At 39.4% G+C, this 12,542-nt stretch overlaps 1 protein-coding gene across 7 annotated transcripts in view; it reads left to right on the forward strand.

Annotated features, from left to right (window-relative positions):
• MITF (melanocyte inducing transcription factor) overlaps nucleotides 1–11,307 on the forward strand; it is a 178,578-nt gene extending 167,271 nt beyond the window's left edge. For 2 of the 7 annotated variants that reach the window (XM_020791049.3, XM_020791052.3), the window contains 4 exons: nucleotides 2,246–2,320; nucleotides 3,969–4,044; nucleotides 5,467–5,641; nucleotides 7,019–11,307. In XM_020791049.3, coding sequence (XP_020646708.2) covers nucleotides 2,246–2,320; nucleotides 3,969–4,044; nucleotides 5,467–5,641; nucleotides 7,019–7,423 — 731 coding nt within the window. In that variant the 3' untranslated portion in view covers nucleotides 7,424–11,307. The remainder of the gene's footprint in view (nucleotides 1–2,245; nucleotides 2,321–3,968; nucleotides 4,045–5,466; nucleotides 5,642–7,018) is intronic. The other 5 variants (XM_020791053.3, XM_020791055.3, XM_020791051.3 and 2 more) reach the window with 3 other exon arrangements.
• The last annotated feature ends 1,235 nt before the right edge of the window (nucleotides 11,308–12,542 follow it).

The raw sequence follows: 12,542 nt of genomic DNA on the forward strand, positions 1-12,542 counted from the left end.
AGCAGCAGTTTCTATTTTGATTGATGATTCAACCAAGCTATAAAAAGTCCTGGACATTTTTGATCATTTCAATGTAGAGATTAAAGTTACATAATCCTTTTTTAGATAAAGGCTTTCTTGGGGCATTCTGAGGTTTCAAAGTTTTAAAAACCATTTTTCTTACCTTTAGATGAATTATTTGAAGGAAAGAACATAATGAAAAGTTAACGGAAAAATAATACCGTGTTTCCTCGAAAACAAGACAGGATCTTACATTAATTTTTGCTCCAAAAATGCAGTAGGGCTTATTTTCAGGGGATGTTTTATTTTATTTTTTCATGTACAACAATCTACGTTTATTCTAATACAGTCATGTCATCTTCTGGTTGCTGCACAATGGTGGAGGGTGCGGTTTCACAACTGGCACTTATTTTTGGGGTAGGGCTTATATTACGAGCATCCTGAAAAATCATACTGGGGCTTATTTTCAGGTTAGGTCTTATTTTCTGGGAAACAGGGTATGCAACTTAAACACGTTAACTAGCCACATTTGTGATGTTTCTTCCACCAGTATAAAACACGAAGAGGTTACACTTTTGGCAAACTTTGTAATTATTTATAACAAATTCCGTTTTGAAAACAACTTTTCAAGCCCTGGACACATGTTTCCAAAGATTCACTGATTTATAAATGGTAGGGGCTGTGGCTCAAGGATGAGGTACACACTTTTCCTGCTCAGAATGAGACCATATCCCTAAGCAGTTCACATAGAGTTCTTGGGGCGGTGGTGGGGAATTAATTTGCTGAAAAGTGAAATGTCAAGATCCCTGAGGACGTCCATTGTGCTAGTCACATTGGGGAGAGCTCCAGTTGGACAGACAACTCATGAGTGCAGAGCAATGTATAGCAGTTGCCTTTTTTTAATGAACAAAAAATAGAGTAGGCAAAGATAATGCACCATTGTGTCTTACGAAGCATCAAGAGATGCTGCATTTGTTCATGATTTTGTCTTCTTAATAAAGGCCCCAGTATAAACCCAAACTTGGAATATAACATAAGAATGGCTGACACAAAAGATGTACTATACATCTGATGTGCTTGGCCTTTGTAAACTAGGCAAATACCCCACACGTAGCACAGTGCACATTTGGTTTATTTTAGATAATCAGAAGAATTTGGTGCTCGTTTGATTCCCGAGTAACGTCTCTGAGGGAAAGTTGCATGATCCTCTTGGGCCTTTGGGGATGTGGATCCTCAAGGCGTGTGGGAGGGTAGGTGAACCCGGGGAACCTCATGCAAATTCAACATTTTCTTTCTTTCCTCACTTCCCCAATCCTCAGGTTCACCTCCACACCCACACACACCATGTGGACCCACATCCCCCAAACCCTTGAGAATAAATTTTGAGAGCATGATAGGGGCTGAAGGGAGGTGAAGAAATGACCACTTTATCATTCTATGGAAGGAAACCTGCTATTGGCTCAAGGCTACAACCAGGAATCTCTAATCTAGCTGCTGCCTAAAGTAAACATATTACTTCAGATGCATTATTCACTTGGACAGTTATTTATGAATTATGAATGTATTGAGTGGTAACATGATGACACTGAAATCCCCTGGCTCATTATTTTGCAATATAAATTGCAAGAAAGGCAAAGTTGATTTAGAATGGGACCCCCAGTGAGAGGAAGGTTCAAACCGGCCTTCATGCTGGGGTCACAGGCTGAATCTGGGAGCCCCATGCGGTCTCAAGAGTAGAGATGGACAGTTAACAATGCTTCAGTGTCCTGCAAGCATCCTATCAGAAGCAGTGTGTGAGTGGGTGCCTGCAGGAAGAGGCAGGGTGAGGAATCCAGGGGGGGAGGGTGATGCAACTCTTGTGAGGCCAATCCGTTGAACTGTGCTGAAGCAGCAAACCATGTTAAGTGCCCATCTCTGCTTAGGAGTCAAAAAGAGAGAAAAGACATAGCTGCTAGCAACACCATTGCCTCGACCTGATTTTCTGCCCTGAAAGTATAGTCAAAATTTATTGATCAGATTTGTTAATCATGCAACTTCCACTGGTATTTGTGATGCATCAGGCCAACAAGGTACTATGTGATGTTGTGCAATACTATTACACAAGAAAGCATTTGGGAATAGTGTTCTTATGGTACACAGGTGTATCTGTGCATGTTGAATAGCAGGTAGATGTGTGAATCTTTGTTTTGCTACTGTTGCCTAGCCTATATTTATCTAATTCTAATTACTTCATTAACATGCTCAGCATGTGTATTTCCCACAGAGTCAGAGGCAAGAGCATTGGCCAAAGAGAGGCAAAAGAAAGACAATCACAATTTAAGTAAGTGTCCTATGATTTGATTGTGTTTTTCTTTATTTAATCCTGAATTTTCAGTGGCCGGAGGTTCAATAATTAATGCAGGATTATTGAATTGTACAAGTCCATATAGAAGTAAATTGAGCACGCACCAATAATAATAGCTACATCTGTGTATAATAGATCTGAGACAGTGGAATGATTTCTGCATATGGGGTTGGGTCTAAGACCGCCTTTCCACAAGCCAAAGGACCCACATCACAGAAAATAATGTTGCCTGATTTTCAGAGATTCCTCCTCTTTCGTACAACAGAGCTTACCCTTTTCAGAGGAGTCCTCTGGCTGTCTGTAGCATTTTCTGGTGGGGGCAGTACTGGAAGGATGAACATGGAGAGTGGTGGGCATAAAATATTCTTCTACTAGCCTAGTCATCCACACTTAAATAAGAATTCTTCCCATTTTACGTGGCTTCTATTTTTCAAAGAGCTTCAAATGCAGAGACCTTTGGGTAGTGTGGGCGGCATATAAGATAAAGTAAATAAAATAAATAAATATAGTATCGGCATGTCCCGAACATTTGTGCTTATCAGCCCTTAGTCCTCCCCTGACTTTCACGCATCCTAAATGCTCCGGCACATCATTTTTTGAAGGAGGTAGCCACACGAATGTCTTGCAGCCAAAGACTCTTGCAACCCCTTTAGGACTAACAGCTTTTATTTGCCATAAATGTGAAAGGGTGTGCCCAAAATAAAGACTGTTAGTCCCTTTGCTGCTTTTTATATTTAGTAGTGTGCTTGTGGAGAATAAGTACGTTTTGAGATGTATATTGTGGAGGAAAAGCACATTTTAAAGTTTGTTTTTAGGTAGATCGATTTGCAAATGGGATAGATTAAAATGGCGGATTGATTGGGATACGGGATAACATAGACTTAAGTCATAAATCAACCTTGTCAACTGAGTTTTCCTATCCAAATGCTACACCATGTGCTTAAGTGCCACATGTGTCTGTTTATCTTAAAGAAAAATCTGATGTCTCATCTCATTGTCACATATTCCAAAGGAGAATTTGATTGAATTAATCTTAGAATTTAATAATTCTTTCAATAATTCTGAACTTTACCATAAAAGAAGTGTGTGGCTTAGTGATAAAATCAAATAAATGGGTACCACACCAAAGGAAACCAAAGAAAGTCTTTTCCATTTTGATCATAGATTATAAACTAGTCAGGGATAATAACTATTCTATAAATTCCAAAGGATCTCTTTTCATACCCTTCCTATTGATTCAACAGTACAGAACAATTAATAGCTGAAACAGCCTATTAACATCCAAAGGCTGGATAGCATTGGGGGGGGGGAACCAAACAGATGTGGCTTCCAACTTCTTATAATACTCCCTCTCCTCCAAAGACATGTTTAATAGGGCAAGGCAGGAGACCTCTTCCACACTTGCCCTGTCCTTTTGCAGTTCCACCAGATGTTGTGGTTTGGAGGCAGAAAACTGACCTGCTCCTTACCTTTCAAAACTGAGGCTCAAAGTCTAAATTCATCCTTGAAAGTGACCTTCAGGTCTGCAGAAGCAACTTTTGCCCTTTGCCAAGGCATTTGCAACCTTGATGCATCCTTCCCCATGTTACCACTGATTACTAACTTGTATTGGTTTCCTAACAAGTTGAACGAAGAAGACGATTCAATATCAACGATCGCATAAAAGAACTTGGCACTTTGATACCCAAGTCAAATGACCCGTAAGTACCATCCCCATTTGGGAATGACTTATTCTTATAGAAGTAGGACTTCTGTTTGTCAAGTGAGTTGATAATCCTGTTTAGTTGGAACATTGTAAGCCATCATCATTCACACACATCCCCAGTGTTGTTCAGTTATTTTGGACTACAGTTCCCCTTAGCCCTCACCATTGCCACACTGAGACAGTCTGCAGGGAAGTTGAGTCTGGGGGTTCACGTTGGGACAGGCTGCCTTAAACAGATTATTGGATTATTGTTGTAACACAGGAATATGTAGCACAGTCTATTACAACTTTTAGTTTTGTTTTTTCTCTTGAAAGCCATTTGGTCTTATTGAGCATAACCTGGATTTGTATTTTAAGCAAAAAGAAGCATCCAGAATAGAGTTTCTCCTTTAACACCAAAACAAATAATGTATCTATACTAGTTATTCAACAACAGATAAATACCACTATCACTGTCATGACTCTTGCATTTTTGTGAAGTACTTAGAATTCACTGCTATCGGTCAGGGAGCATGCAAGAACTTTCAAACAGAAATCAAAGTTCCTCAACAAGCTGCAAATTTCAGGAAAAATTAGATCAATCCATGGCATTTAATAATAGCATCCCATTGCTGTAATTGTGCAGTATAGATTACAACTGCATAAAAGCCATCTAACAATCTAGGAAATGGAGTGATCATATTTACTTGTAAAGGGGGAAATAAGCATGGCAGAGGGCGATGGAATGCCAACTAAAGGGCATCCCTATGTTTTACCCCCAGTGCCCCATAAAACACAATGTCACTTTGTATTATGACAGCACTGTGTGTTTCCCGGTCCCCAAAATGTGACTTCCTAGACAAATATTTCCTGTTGTCTTGTTCTTCTACGTTTTGTTGTTGTTGTAAACTGCTTTAAAACTTTCTCGAGTGAAAAATAGTATAATATGTTCTTTAAAATAGAGTAGTAGTTAGTGATGATTCCACAGAAGTTCTTGATGAACTTTAACGAGGATTGAAATTTTTCTCATTTTCTTTCTGGGTGCTGCAACCAGATTTGAGAATCTAAGGCGGCTGTGTAGCTCCCCCTACACAGTCAAAGTGACATTAAATGTGTAGCCTGCATAATTAACTTGTAATTATGCTTGAAACACTATGGGGCAGTATATAAGCAGCACGCTTTGCTTTGCTATAAATAATTCCTTTTTTCCATCATGAGGCACATGTGAGGTCATTCCCCGTGTGCAGGTGGAACTGAACAACGGGATGCTGACCAAGTTCTCTGATTCAAGCTACCAAGCTGCAAGTTAGAACCATTAGTGTGGTAAATTTATTGTGTATGTTTATTTAAGTCAATAAAGTTATATTGTAATATGGTTGACATATTTCAAGGGCTCTGTGCTCTCCCCTCCCCACCAATTTTTGCTATTTCTTTACAGACTTAATGAGTTGCGTTCATCTTGCAGGGATATGCGATGGAATAAGGGAACTATTTTAAAGGCTTCTGTGGATTACATCCGCAAGTTGCAAAGAGAACAGCAGCGTACAAAAGAACTGGAGAACAGACAAAAGAAACTGGAACATGCCAACAGGCACCTTTTGCTCAGAATACAGGTTTGCCTTATTAATATATGAATGCAGTGGAGCTACGTATTCTTGTTATTGTTGTTTCCAGGGTTAAGAAAAATATTCGCCAACTTTGGGAGTGTAGGTTGTCTCAACAGGACACAACGCTCAGGATTTTGAAACCTTTGGGGGGGTGGATTTCTCACCTTCATCCAAGAGCAAGACAAAGGTGGGGGGGAGGGTAGTTCTTGTGCGAAACATGTGCAAAACTCAAGTCCTTTCTTCCTGAAAAGCAAACCACAGTTAAACAGTGGAACGAGTGGTTGGTTACTTTAAAACAAAAAGTTATAAATGTGCCTACTTTGTTTTGTTTTTCACTTCCACTAATCTAAAATGTACTCATCCTGTTTGGGGAAAATTTTGTGCAGAAAAAGAGAAGAATGTTGCAGTACCTCCTCCTAGCCTGTCAGGATGAACAAGTGTTCTTCAGGGGTGGGTGACTCTTGCAATATTATTGTGTTCCAGAGTGACTTGTTAGTAATAGTCTATATCCCTGAGGGACTCACAGGTTATCTTAGAAATTGCGTTTTTCCATTTAGATCACCCTGATCATTTTGTCCTCCAAGGAGAACACTCTGCTTACCATATAATAATTTATAGCCAGATCTGTTTGGTCACTGTGCTGAAGAGGTCTAATGCACTGGCCCAAATCACATTATTTTCTTATGCTGGTGAAGCACCAACAGTACAGCTTTCCAAGGTGAATTCCCTGAAATTAAGAAATCATGGTAAAAATGTGCTGCTTATATACCATAGCACTTAAAGAACTCTCTGGGTGGTTTACAATTTAATTCTGCGAACTACACATTGCCGCCACCAGCCTGTCCCACTTCTGCAAATTGGCTACTCAATTTACCAAGCTCAGAAGGCTGGAAGGTTGAGTGAACCTTGACCTGGTTATCTGGGATTGAACCCAGGTTTTGAGCAAAGTTTTGGCTACAGTACTACAGTTTAATCACTGCACCACGGGGCCCAGTAGACATTATCAGTTGCACAATGAGTTGTATCATTCAGCATGCAACCTAAAATGTATACCGGGATTTCTGAACTTGGGGCAATTCACCTCTAGAACCTACACCATTTGCATAGCTATGCAAGAAGATTTTGGTCACAGGGTCATAGTGCAAAGCCCCACATGGTTGACATGGAAGGTCTCTGTCACAGAGGAGGTCCTTCTCTGTTGTAGCACCTACCATGTCAAATGATTTCACCAGCTGAAATTAGGCAAGCTCCTGGTGTGTAGTTTTTTCCATTGTATATTTTGTAGGAAAGTGTAAATTTCTGGAATTGCCGCTTATAATTTGGGAGCTATATTTTTGTTTTTTAAAAAATGCACTTACTCAGTTTCATATGTCCTTGCAACAGGAACTTGAAATGCAAGCTCGAGCGCATGGACTTTCCATCATCCCGTCTACAGGCCTTTGCTCACCGGAGATGGTAAACCGGCTTATCAAACAAGAGCCCGTCCTGGACCACTGCAGCCAAGAGGTCTTACCGCATCACCCTGACCTTTCTTGCACAACCACTCTCGACCTGACAGATGGCACCATCACTTTCAATGACAGCCTGGCAAACGTGACTGAGTCAGCTGCTGGCACTTACACAGGCCCTACAAAAATGGGATCCAAACTGGAAGACATCTTGATGGACGATACTCTCTCTCCTGTTGGAGTTACTGACCCACTCCTTTCCTCGGTGTCTCCTGGGGCTTCAAAAACAAGCAGCCGAAGGAGCAGCGTGAGCATGGAAGATACTGACCATGCTTGTTAGTAGAGATACTTAGAATGGCCTTTCATGAACTTCTTCATTTCTTGATCAGTAGATTCTGTCATTTGCTCTGTTTTTTTCTTATTAACTATCTTTTAATATAAATCTTCAGATAGCCCAGTGTATGTGATTTTTTTAAAAAAAAACCTTTGAAGAGACTTGTACAAAGTTTTAAAATTACCAATGCTTCCAAAGTATTGTCCTGCATCTGTGAACCAGATTCACCGAGAACTCCAGATGAGTTCATGTCTACTTGAAAGCAATAGAGATCCACAGATCTACAAGTCCATGATCCACTAAAGGTGAAGCTTCAGTATAACTGTAATGAAACCCATTGACCTGGAAATGAAAAGTAGAAGAATGTAAAGAAACCAAAACCAAATTAGCTTTGTAAACTATTTTTGTCTTGATTTATTAGTGCCTCTTATAGTACCTGCTAATCCAATTTAATCTTTCTCATGACATTAGATATATAATATATACATATACAGGCCACCTGTACAGAATCTAACTCATGGTGATCTTGATTGAAGTATGACTTAGAAATGGCAGAGGGAGAGACATAGAGCGATTCCTTGATATTTAAATTTGTATTATTTTTATTTTGCTCACCAGTAAATGGGCACTCTTCAAACTATTTCACTGTTTTTTAAAGAAAATAAATCACTTTTAATCATTGCAAAAAATTTGTACTAACATGTCACCAGTGCAAGACTGGTGGTGAATATTTCAAGCTGTTAACAAAAACATTGTATGTTCTGCCAATTGGACACAACCAATTGGTTTCTTTTTTTTAATTGAATTGTACAGTTATCTGATTTGCATGGATTTTTCAGTTACTTTATTTTATTCTGCATTTGAAGTACATTTGTGTGTTTTATTTGTAAGAAAATATCTGGTTATCAGAACCTTTTTTTCTTTTTTAACATTTTCAACCCCACTGGAAGATGGTGTTTCTGTCTTGGCAGGAGTGGTTTTGTGACTCTTTAATATATTGCCATCTCACTTGGAAGAAATGTTTTGATACAGACAGATCTTGAAACTGTAATACTGATTTAGCCTAGTCAACAAAGTGAAGCTCTGTATAAAACAAAATCCCGGGGAGCTGGGGGAATCCTAGCTTTAACATATTTATTTTTAGTGATACAGGAAAAATAGTAATGTGCTTGAAAACATATCCTTCTATATCCTTTAGAGTGCTGTTACATTTTTCAACGACAAAGTTGAAAGGAAATTGACTGTATCTGCAAGTCACTTTTACTTGATCCCCACATTGTCGCCGTCATTAACCGTGCAACAGTGTTGTCACAAGTGCATGTTCCATGCATTAACTACTCCAGCGCAGTCCTATGCAATAACAGTGGTGACACTTGCGTTGTTGTTCTCATGCCTAAATATTTTATACTGTGGTTGTGTAGATTTATCAGGTGACTAAGTGATTGGCTTCCACCATGGCATTCTGCCCGACTGACTTGCAGAAGGCAGGGAAGCATATCTCATTCGGAATGAAGTGCCTTAAATTTATCGAATGTTTTTGCAAATTAGCACTGACTGAAATGTGACGAAAGAGAAGATTTGGGAAATTGGGAGGCGATGTGGGGGAATGTTGGTAATGGCAGCAGGAGCAGATCCTTATCACAAAGCAAGAACGTCCACTCCAATTCTTGTGCTCACCTGGACAATATTTCTTGCTGGCTCTTGGTCTGTGCCATACCTGCTCAGGAAACAGGGGCTACAGGCAGCTGATAAGTCTTCAGAATATTGGCATGTGGAAGGATGATTGAAATATGGGTAGTAGATAGGTCTCAAGAGGACAGAGGTGATGTACCATTTCATGGTATTAAAATTTCCTCAGAACCAGGAAGAGTGAATTATGCTCCCTTCTAAGTAAAGTTGCATGGCTCACTAGGGGAGCAAATCCTGGACCTATTTGCCTATTTTGCAACTTTCTCTGAGGATCCATTTGGACAGAAAAGAAGTAGTCAAAGGCAGGAACTCTGACTTCCCATAACAGGATGACCTTTTTTCTTAACCTTAATACCTTGCAACTCTGTCGCAACTCAAACATTAGTGATTTTTTATGATTGACCATAGATGAGTACTACCAGCCATGTTGGTGGCAGATTTCGGGGGCTGCAATGCAAAAAAGTAACTTTTCCAAGAGAAAACCATGTCCTAATTCTAATTCAGTTAGCCATAGGCATCTTCAGCAAAGGCTATATCCTGAGCATCACAAGTGGCCTCCATCTCAAAAGAGTAAAAAAGTGATTAGAGAATTAAAGCTGGGTGTACTGTGTGCAAATCTGCTTTGTTTATGCAAGTTTTTCTTATATCACCAGGAAGTGTAAATTCTGCCCATGAAGCAAGAACACATATTGGTTTGTTAGGTGCGATTTCTGCTCCTTTTAGACATTTCTTTTTTTACACCAGGACACTGGACATGTAATCCTTCTCCCCATTCCACTAGGATTACTAGGAATCCATTAGGTACTGTATTGTCTTTACCTACTTTTAACTCTTCATTTACATAAATAGGGCAAGAAACATGCTTGTTTTTTAATGCCGAGTTTTGCTCCAGGAGCCCATTCTTTGATTTCAGAATTGTAGCATCTATACAGTCCTCATGATAAAGCAGAAATGAGAATCATGAATCTATCTCAGTGGAGAGAACCTTCTGGGGTTCACGTTCTGGAGTATTTCACCTCAAGAAATAAAAGCTAGCATATCACTTGCATCACAGTAAAATTGATCCCTATTCTGTAGCTATATTAAGGACGTTACCTTGTTGGGACACATTTGGAAGCACAGTCCACTGAGTGTAGGTCTCTCTTGAATGGGACATATGGATCATATGTTTCCTGTTGTATATTATTAGAATACTCGCAAAACACAATGCTACCATCTATTCTTTTCTGGGTTTGGCTCCCCCCCCCCCCAGTTTCATTTGGGTTTCATGCTGGAGCACATGGGTTTCAAAGCTGGGATGTTCATATCGTCCACACAGAATTCCTGTGAATCTAGTGAAGGGAGGGCAGATGTCATACTTTGCAAACAGAACTGAAAACTTCAGCCAAGGTTTTATTTTCCTAAACTAAATCTTATTATTTAGAAATAAGGCTCACAACTGGTAGGCCTTAGAAGTGTCAGCTGAAGAGAAGTAACAGCTTCGTCTGAGAAACAGTGGAGAGTAATCCTAGAATAATGGAGTTGAAGGGGGCCTATAAGGCCATCGAGTCCAACATGTGGTAGCTCTTGACACCTATTCAAATGACAACGACTGATGGTGTGTGCCCAGATCAAGCCCAAATACCAGAAAAAGAGAGGAGAAGAGTCGTGATACAGCTGCCCCAGCACTTGATACAAGTTTTCACTTTTGCCAAATCATGCAAGATAGCATTAGTGCCACAAACATATTCCTTTCTACAGATAGATAGATAGATAGATAGATAGATAGATAGATAGATAGATAGATAGATAGATAGATAGATAGATAGATAGATAGATAGATAGATAGATAGATAGATAGATAGATAGATAGATAGATAGATAGAAAAGCAATAGTAACTCCAATGCCTATAAAGCCTTTAGAAAGCATTCAAGGAAGAAAACAAATGAATTAAAGCAAAGCACAAAATAATGCACTTAACTGTATTTTTTGGATGTAAAATGCACTGGTGAAAAATGGAATTCGATGGTATAAAAGGCCTCTGTATCTTGAAAAAGTGACATGAATTACTGCCTCTTGTTCTAGATGCTTAGTACCATGCTGTTATTGATCTTTTCACCTGCTGTCGGCCACAGCAATAAGTTGTGTATGATCCATCGCACTGTAAATTTTGGATCAATATTAATGTAAGCCAATTAAATAATTTGACCTGTTCCTAAAAGATGGATTAAATTGTTTGGTTTTTCACCTTGTTGGACATAAAATAGGGATACATTGCAAATGAACGCTGTGTTGTGAGTCAAGGAATGATGTTCTAGCTTTGGTTTGTGGACAAATCAAGCCTTGGAGCAAACAGGAAGGAACTAGCTTTGCTTTATGGTTTATGGTCATCAAGACACTTGCTTCTTTCTCAGAACTCTTCACTCCGCTGCCTTTACTAAGATGTTCATTATATCCAGTGTTTAGTCCTCCTCACTGATATCTTTTCATTTACCATTTGCATCCAATATAAAACTGTGCAAGAGTTTGAACTGTAGGATGCCTGTTTTTTCTCTGAACAGTTGCTTATTTGTTCCTTCTTATTCTTCCATTGCAAATCTCCAGTATAATTAGGCTGCAATGCTATGCATGCTTGTCCTGGGAAAATGTCTATCAAATTTAGAAGGACTTTTTTTCTTGAGTAGACAGGTACAGGAGGAGGAACATTTTGCTGAAGCATAGAGAAAAGTGCCAAGCTCTCTTAACATGGTAGAAACAACAGTTAATAAATTTGTATCATGTAATTCTCTGTCTTCTCTGAAACATTTTTTTAAGTTGCAGGTCATTCACTCTTCTGTGTATCCAACATCTTCATGAAGACAGATGTGTCCTGGAAGTATAAAGATGGAATTAAAAATAAATAAGAATTGTCCAAGGGCCTGGGTTACTCTACTCTTTGAGGGCTCCTTGTCTAGTTTCACACTGACATAAGGATCCCAAAGACACTTGTATTGATATAATGCACTAAAATTATCTCAGACATCTGCTGGTTGTTATGATAACAATAATCCTAGAATTTCATAGGGTCCAGCCCCTGTCAAGGAGGCACAGTGGAGAACTCAACTCCCAGCCTCTGATTCCACAGCCAAAGACTTAAGCCACTGAGCTATCCAGCACTTTATACAAAAGAAAGAAAGAATATGATCCATGCATAGAAACCAAGTCCTGAGTTAGTACACAGGTAAAGGTGTGCTGTCTTACTTTGGGCACATAATGAGAAGGAAGGATTCTCTGGAAAAGACAATAATGCTGGCAAAGATGGAAGGCAGTGGAAAAAGTGGAAGACCAAATTTGAGATGGGCTGACTCGCTAAAGGAAGCCGAAGGAGCTGAGCAGAGCTGTTGAGAAAAGGGCGTTTTGGAGAACACTCATTCCTAGGGTCACCATAAGTCGATAGGTTGATAGTACCTAACATCA

Source organism: Pogona vitticeps, chromosome 2 (assembly GCF_051106095.1).
Source record: "Pogona vitticeps strain Pit_001003342236 chromosome 2, PviZW2.1, whole genome shotgun sequence".
NCBI classification, from domain to species: domain Eukaryota; kingdom Metazoa; phylum Chordata; class Lepidosauria; order Squamata; family Agamidae; genus Pogona; species Pogona vitticeps.